Here is an 8,424-nt window from a genome sequence, read left to right as displayed (position 1 = left end):
TTTAAATCTAGCTACGGTTACAGCACGGACTATTCCTGACACAGAAGGAAGCAGTGAAACACATTTCACTTCTGACAATAAATCAAATTATGGGATGACATGTAGTTACAAAGGGGGGGGGGGGGGGGGGTGCTGACGTGAAAGCATTTGGAAAAGAGTAAAATGGACAACAGGGTTTTCTGTCTCACAATAAAGACATCTCTCATATCCCAACTGCACCTCAATCTAGGTTTTTCTTTAAATTTGTAAAACTTAATAAAATCTAACATCTATGACGCTCATGTAGTCTGCACTACTGTTAACCAACATGGCAGCTCAGTCTGTTTTAAAGGATTCATGGAAAGATTGTTCATCGGCTTCCGATGAAAATACAGTCCTCTCTCTCTCTCTCTCTCTCTCTCTCTCTCTCTCTCTCTTCTCTCTCTCTCTCTCTCTCTCTCTCTCTCTCTCTCTCTCTCTCTCTCTCTCTCTCTCTCTCTCTCTCTCTCTCTCTCTCTCTCTCTCTCTCTCTCTCTCTGTGTGTGTGTGTGTTTGCATGCATATGTTCTTCTGTCAAACAGCGCCCCCTATTGGTCAAACAGTAGTATTCTTCCTCTGTAACTGAAGCCTGGTGTTAATTTTAGCATATTATGTTTGTTGCGCACAGTGACAAGTTGGTAAGCCCCAACTAATTCAGGGGTGTTACATTGTAAGCGAACTTGATGAGCACTTGAGCTAATAGTCAAATCTATCGGTGATATTTGTAATTTTTTTTGTCTTTTGTCAATTTTGACAAATCCTGGCAGCCCTTTAAGGTATTCCTTTCCTGGAGGAATAACAAGAGCAACTACCCTGTAATTTTCCTCTCCATATTAGTTTAATTTTACCCTTTCAATTACATTAAATCATTGATTAAAAAGTTGCCATTGGGAGATTCATTCATTCATATATATTTTAACGCTTCAAATACGTAACAATGCTTTCTCTCAAGTGTTATCGCTTTTATTCACCACACTTCACTGATACACCTGTACTCGACGCTGTGTTCCACACCATCCCCCTGCTCACTTCCCGCTCCTCACCTACATCGACCCCTCTCCCGATAACCACAACGCAGCCTGCTGTCCAGTGAGGGGCCGGTGAGTGACAGCTTGTAGTTTTTATGCCGAAGTCGCTACACTGTTAAATGCTGCTCACATTTAAGGCGAAACTGACAATTTCCTGTAATTGACCCGCTGTATCATGAAACTGGTAAACGGTAAGATAGGTAGGTTACAAGGGTGTCACAAATGGTGGTCTAAGACAGAACGAGAGCAGCGGGCTCCTATCACGTGACGACCTACAAATCTTACGACTGGATGAAAAACAGGAAGTGAAGCGGTGTCGGATAACTGTAAACAACGGTGTCGCTCACAGCTGATTTAATGCTCAATGGATTAACAACCGACTCTCGGAAGAAATAGTGGGGTGATCGAAAAGGTTTTTTCGAATTGTTTTTGTAACACAACTTCCATTTGGTGAGTTCAGTGTGAGTTTTATTTACGCTATTTGAGTGTAAACGTTTCTCGCGTTTGGTGTGTTTATTGAAGAAGTTGGCAGATTTACTTAACTGTTAACTAAGATAAATTGAATGATTTTAGGGTCATTTCCTCATCTCAGTCTATCTATCCGCTGTGTCTTTCTTTTGTGTTTTCATCTCAACGACATCGGGTGCAAAGTGCAAGTTCCTTTGTCTGACTTTTTCAGTGTTGTCCTCTAAACCTCTGTTGAGGAGGGCATTAAGTAGTGACCGACTGGCAAAGCTGTAATTTTCATTGTGATCTCACAGTAATTCTCACAGTGATCTCAAGCACTGTGCACTGTTTCCGGGCTATTTTTGGTCACGTTTGCACTGTCAAAGCCTTGACACACTACGAAGAGCACATGTTAATATTAGTTTAAGAATAATAAGAACAAGAACAACTTTATTTATCCCGAATGAAATTGTTGTGCCAGAGTTACAAGAAAAATATAACAATTATAAATAATAGTAGAAAATTGTATAAACAGTAAAAAAAAAAAAAAGAGAAAAAGGGAGTATAAAAAAAATACAAATAACCTATAAAGTATCTCAAGTAACAAGTGAAAACTATTAAGTGTCTTACGTAACAATTGAAAGATAAGGAGTGCACAAGAGTATAAAAAAAATATTGTACATGTAGCTGTTATGAAATATTGCACAGTTTACATCAAGCAGAACCATTAGCCTAATGAGTATTGTCCAATCGATTCTTCTTCTCTCGGCTTTGCCCTTCAGGGGTCGCCACAGCGATTCAACTTTCTCCATCTAACCCTATTCTCTGTATCCTCCTCTCTCACACCAACTACCTTCATATCCTCTCTCACTACGTCCATAAATCTTCTCTTTGGTCTGCCTCGAAACCTCTTGCCCAGCAGCTCCAATTCCAGCATCCGTCTACCGATATACTCACTATCCCTGCTTTGTAGATGACCGAACCATCTCAGTCTGGCTACTCTTACCTTCTCTCCAAAACATCTAACATGTGCTGTTCCTCTGATAGATTCCATCCTGGTCACTTCCAAAGAGAACCTCAACATCTTCATCTCTATAACCTCTAGTTCTGCCTCCTTTCTTTTCATCATTGTAACAGTTTCTAGTCCATACAGCATCCCTGGTCTCACCACTGTCTTGTACACCTTTCCTTTCATTCTGACCGATAGTCTTCTATCACATAGTACCCCTGACACTTTTCTCCACCCATTCCAACCTGCTTGGACCCGTCTCTTCACCACTTTTCTACACTCCATTGCTCTGGACTGTTGACCCCAAGGACCTGAAATCCTCCAGCTTCTTGATCTCCACTCCCTGTATCAGTAATTTCAGTAATTTACAATGATGATCTTTATAATCGTTATTAATTATTTCAGACACATTTGCTTTTCTGCGGTCAAATGTCAAATTTGGCTCAAAATCAAAACAGTCTGTAAACTTAACTGGTTTTGTGTAAATGCAAAATTTAACGTGTGTGTGTTTGTGTGTGTGTCATAAGAACTGGTGCCTGTTTGGGATAAAAGAAGTTATTGGACAAAAAAATTTCTTTCTTTTGAGCTGCCATGAACCTTGGTCATTCTCTGCTGCTCTGCCTGGCAGCAACCCTGTCGTCTGCTTTTTTAATTTCCCCTCCGTAAGTACAGAAACATCTCCTAGTGAATTCAAGTGTTGATGGTTTCATTCACAATGCAGCCTTCTGCCATCAGAATTTCTCAGTTGATCAGATGTGTATGTGTTTATGTTTCAGGCACTCATGGACCAAATTGATCCTGACCCACCACTGGCCAAATACTTTCTGTAGTGTGAGTTTATTTCTCCCTTTTCTTCATGGTTTACCTTATATGTGTGAAAAATTATAGTAATTGCCAATTACTATGGGTAATATCCAAGGTATCATCAATTAATAGCACTGTCTGACCTCTATTTATGCTTTTGATATAATGGTATTCTTTCCTCAGACAGTCTCAGAATTGTATTGACCTCTAAACTCCTACAAGTCAAGTGATTTGAGTCATGAGACTATGCACTTGAGTTTCATTAGGCAACATTGCAGAAATACTACAAGAATACAAACACTCTCCAACCCCTTCCTTTGTGCCTTTCAACTACCCCTTTTCATGAAAAACACAAACCACAAGGTCCTCCATAGCAGAAAAAGATAGAATTTGGTGATTTTGGTAAATGTTTGCTTTAAATACCTACAATAAAACTGGCCATTTTGTTGTCTGTTGTGTAATAACAGATTCTTAATTCGCCTATTGACCTTCAAATTTGCCCCACAATCCTGTGAATTGGTCCAGTCACGTGATCTGGGATATTCCATTCCTTAACCTGCCTGTTCTTGCAGTCTCAAATATTCTTGCAGCAAACAATCTCAGAATGACTAAGATAAGACAAAATTTTATTGATCCCCATATGGGAAATTCCTTTGTCACAGCAGCGTAACAGTTAGAGTGTCAAAAAAAGTAAAAATGAATATGAATATAAATAGAGGGACAGTAGATAGCAAGACATCCACAAATAAATAAACAGCAACAGCAGCAGCAGCAACAACAACCAGCACACTATACCGAAGAGCAGGGCGCTATCTACCATAGACTGGTAGAAGGTCTTGAGGGGCCTGCTACAGACGCCAAACGACCTCAGTCTCCTCAGGAAGAACATCCTGCTCTGACCGTTCCTGTAGAGTGCATCAGTGTTGTGTGACCAGTCCAGTTTGTTGTTGATGTGGACCTCAATGTACATGTACGAGTCCACAATCTCCACAGATATCTAGTTGTTTTTCTTTACAGAGGTTTTGTTTTGTAAAAAAGGATTTGCAAATTTTCTATTCTACATTTTGCACATCATTCCAACATGAATAAGCCTGTCTTTTATACTACAAGAAACCGCTCAGTTGTTGTTTTCTTTGTTTGTAGTGAATATCAATACATTGAAAGTAGCACAGTTCCTTTTTATCTATCTAGATCTAACATAGCAGATCTCTGGATACAAAACAGGAATGTAGAACTTTGTAAAAAAGAGACCATTTACATCTCATTGTATGCAAAGCACAGTTGCATTGATATAATTTAGTGTGTGTGTGTGCATGCATTTGTCTTTTCTCTAAACACATGAACATTTAAACACCTAAGTCAAGCACTCATCTAGTAAGCAGATACATACAGCACAGATAGAGTTGGTGTTTTTAATATAAAGACACTAACTACTTCATAAACCTATTAGCCGGGGTACATGTGTCATACATTTAGTGTTGTGACTATTCTGTTCAAATTAAGTTAAAATGATTTCTTGCAATTGAATTACAGATGTCACACTGTCATGCTAACTTGAGCTACTGGACACTTCATGGACTCTGGTAAGTGTGTGTGTCAGAGACAAATTATTCATGACATGTGTATGACCTATTTACCAGGTACTGCAGAGGTATCTCAGTGTTTGCTACTAATTTAAAAAAAGGAGACAGATAAAATACAACTAGATAATTCATTTTTTTAATGTTTTGGGTTTGTATTCTCCACTGTGAGTTAAAAAATGTTGAATGAGGCTTCTAATAGTGTGGTGATTGTGTTTCTTTTTACAGGCCAGATAAGGGAAGTTATTGTAATTCATCATGGCATTTCAACTCTTCTGAAATAGAGGTAAAACATTGTCCATTAACTGTTTTTCTTTGTAAGTGGGTGTTAAATGCTTAAAAACTGTTTTAATTGTGATTGTGTTAGTGGTACACTAGTCATTTTTTTAACTTCTTTGGAAATTTAAACAGACAACAGTTTATGCTGATTACCGTACTTCAAAGTTGTTCATATAAAAAGGAAAAACATTAGGACACCTTCAGCTGCCACATATCCTGGATAATGGATACAATATTTTTTGTGTATTTCAGGACCTTCTCCCGGACATGCACAAGAGCTGGCCTGACTTGCTGAAACCTTCATCAACTATTTTTTGGTATTTTATCAGTCAGTCATAGTTTCCACTTGCTAGATTATAATTCCAGCTCATCACTTTAAGCCCCACTCCTTAAATTCCACATCATCTACTGAAAAAAAGAATGAATTCAACTCTGTACTAATATCCTCAAGGCTTGATGAGAAGCACAGCTAACCTTTCATGCTTTTCTGTCATTTATATGATGATATATTGTATTATAAACCTGAACAAAATTTCAGGATTAGAACCCTCTGGCATCAAACTGCTCAACACTATATTTTCAGAATGTTGACTTATCATATCTGTTTGTCACTTCAGTACTTTCATTAAAAGGTCATCTGCCTCAAGCACAGATGCTGATTTTCAACTGGCTTCAAAAAGTTGGCACGTCAGAGGAATGTGGGCTTTTTGGGAGGGGTGGCATCAAGAAGCAAGTTAAGATGGTAATTGTAAAAGGAACTGATTGTTGTTTGTCTTTTTAACAGGAAACATGAGTGGAGCAGACATGGTACATGTGCAGCCATATCATCTTTGCTAAATACTCAACATAAATACTTCAGTCAGGCATTGGAACTGTATCATAAAATTGACCTCAACAGGTACCCAGCAGAAACACAACTTTCCTCATACTGTCAACCCCAAGCATGTTTTCCATTAATATTTTTTACACAATTATTTTCTTGTTTTAATTAGTCCAGATAAAAGTATACATTATTTTAGAGGTTTAAATGAAAACTTCTGCTTTTGTTACTGTAGCATCCTGATGAAGTTCAATATCACCCCATCACAGGACCTTTACAATGTAGGTCATTTTTTCTATCATTTGCATTAGAGATTTTTTTGAAACAGATATCAATTATAGCCTCACAATCAAATGTTTGCTACTCTTAAGTCATTTGAATATGGTAAGTATGGTTAAGTGGCTATATTTAAAAAACTGGACTATAAAAATTACACTGATCATCAGGTGATAATAGCCATCTTTTTTGTGATTTAGAGGGGGGGGGGGGTCATTACTAATTCTGCACAAACAAGCAAACCATGATAAAAGCCCAAAAATATTTTACAGCAATACTGCTGCCTCTGTGGAAGTTGCCAGTGGTTCACATACTGTATCACCAGGTTTGAACCACCACAGCAAACTCATTGATGTCACATTTTTTTATACCTCCCTTTGAATTTAAGTAAGAAAGAAAAGAACTGGTGCTAGATTTGCTTAAACTAGTGTCCATCTGGGTATCGATATTGATATCAATATTAAAAAAAACACCTTGGACAACAACTGATTATTTTAACATTGTAATAAAAAAACCTGCGAAAAGCCTGAAAGTGCCCTAAAACCACTGATGTTATCTGCTAATGTGTCTTTCACAGTTTTCACACATTGAAGGAGTCCTGGAGAACTTCTATGGTGTAAAGCTAAAGATCCAATGTGCCTTTACATCAAGGGTATGAGTTGTTCAGTTTCACAAGTATTGGGGTACTGTTATATGTTTTGCCAGTTATGTCTGGCAATGTTTCATTGAGGTTCAAAATTTTTATGTTTTCTAGAACACTGATGTCCAGACTTTGGGTCAGCTTGAGATCTGTTTCAACTCTGACCTCACCCTCTTGGATTGTGAGAAGGAAATCACACCAGACATGGACATTCCCTCTGTTCAAAAGGAATCTGGGTTCAAAGTCTGTGACCATGATGTACCAGTGTACTACCCACCTCTCTCTTGAAGCACACATGGAAATGCAACAGCTCTTGAGAACCCAGTGTGTGTGTTCTCGTGTCACACAGGGCATTTTTGTTTACTTTTCTACAACATCACTATTCACATTACAAATGCACTTTTCATTTTTTCAAATTTACGCTGACTTTGTAATTAATTTACCTCCATTCTCATTAATAATAAATGTCACTTTAAAAAATCATGATCAGATTGGACAACTTGAAAAGTAAATTAAAACCTGTTTGATACTTGAAAAATCAGCTTTTGACCAATCACCAATCAGCGTTTTCTACTTGTGTGCTACTGTATTACAACAATGGAACTGTGTCTTTCATCATACTGTCACATCCTTACACTCATATTTTCCTTGTAGCTTGATGTCAATTAATTTCAGACAGGCCACCTGTGTGTGTGTGTGTGTGTGTGTGTGTGTGTGTGTGTGTGTGTGTGTGTGTGTGTGTGTGTGTGTGTGTGTGTGTGTGTGTCACATCTGCAAAAAAGGCCAATAACTGTTCAAGAGCTGGCTGCAGATAATGCAACATGTAGTGGAGACAACTTTGAAGGCCCATTACTGTAGTGTTTTAAGCTAATTCATTGCACTGGTTTTTTGCAATCTGCATTTTTCTTTTTTCCATTAATCCCATGAGTGATTGCCAAGTAAACAAGCCATTATTCATTGTATCACTGTGTATGTATAATCGATAATTGCCCTTGGGTTTCTAGTATGTGCTGTCTTAAAATTTAATCCCTGCAGTTTTGCTCAAATTACAGAGGATGTGATTACACTGTCATGTTCCTCTATGATCCCCCCGAAACATGCACAAAAATGTCACTAAATGAGTAATTTCACTAACCCAAGATCATCGGAATGCATCCTGGATTCTTACAGAGGTGTCAGCAGCTGTGTACGTGGTTTAGTTTGGGGCTGCTTCCGTGTGCATTGAAATCAGTCAAGTGTGAGATGAGAGGATAATGGCAGGTTGTGATAATTTCACTTTGTTCAGAAAGAGCTTATGTTAAAAAGAAGAAAATCATTTCGATGATCCCTATCATCTGTGGGCTATGTGACTTGTTGTATTGATGAAGTACAAATGTTTACAATTCTGATTTATCTGACGGAGACTAGTCTACAAAGAGTTTGCTGGAAGGCACTCCTGCAATCAAATGTCTAATTTCAGTATATAAATTAAAGTTTATGTTCAGCATTTCTGTCTATCTGCCTGCATTAGTGTGTATGAATAT

The 8,424-nt window shown here is 38.0% G+C and overlaps 1 protein-coding gene across 1 annotated transcript; it reads left to right on the top strand.

Annotated features, from left to right (window-relative positions):
- Nucleotides 1-1,347: 1,347 nt before the first annotated feature.
- Nucleotides 1,348-8,385, top strand: rnaset2 (ribonuclease T2). Its single transcript, XM_086175052.1, has 10 exons — nt 1,348-1,496; nt 3,030-3,164; nt 3,279-3,333; nt 4,840-4,889; nt 5,115-5,172; nt 5,418-5,482; nt 5,950-6,063; nt 6,221-6,266; nt 6,839-6,913; nt 7,016-8,385. The coding sequence occupies exons 2-10, from the start codon at nt 3,094-3,096 to the stop codon at nt 7,187-7,189; spliced, it is 708 nt and encodes a 235-aa protein (XP_086031178.1). The 5' UTR covers nt 1,348-1,496; nt 3,030-3,093; the 3' UTR covers nt 7,190-8,385.
- Nucleotides 8,386-8,424: the final 39 nt, after the last annotated feature.

Source organism: Fistularia commersonii, chromosome 27 (assembly GCF_037954325.1).
Source record: "Fistularia commersonii isolate RoL2024-O1a breed Wild chromosome 27, RoL_Fcom_v1.0, whole genome shotgun sequence".
Lineage (NCBI taxonomy): Eukaryota > Metazoa > Chordata > Actinopteri > Syngnathiformes > Fistulariidae > Fistularia > Fistularia commersonii.
This window is presented reverse-complemented; position numbering and strand designations above follow the sequence as displayed.

Excerpts from the sequence above, each read along its gene's own strand:
- rnaset2 (XM_086175052.1), top strand. The coding sequence starts at position 3,094 with ATGAACCTTGGTCATTCTCTGCTGCTCTGCCTGGCAGCAACCCTGTCG. Across the intron at positions 3,334-4,839 it reads GGCCAAATACTTTCTGTAGT|ATGTCACACTGTCATGCTAA; the intron begins GTGAGTTTATTT and ends ATTGAATTACAG. Across the intron at positions 6,267-6,838 it reads CATCACAGGACCTTTACAAT|TTTTCACACATTGAAGGAGT; the intron begins GTAGGTCATTTT and ends TGTCTTTCACAG.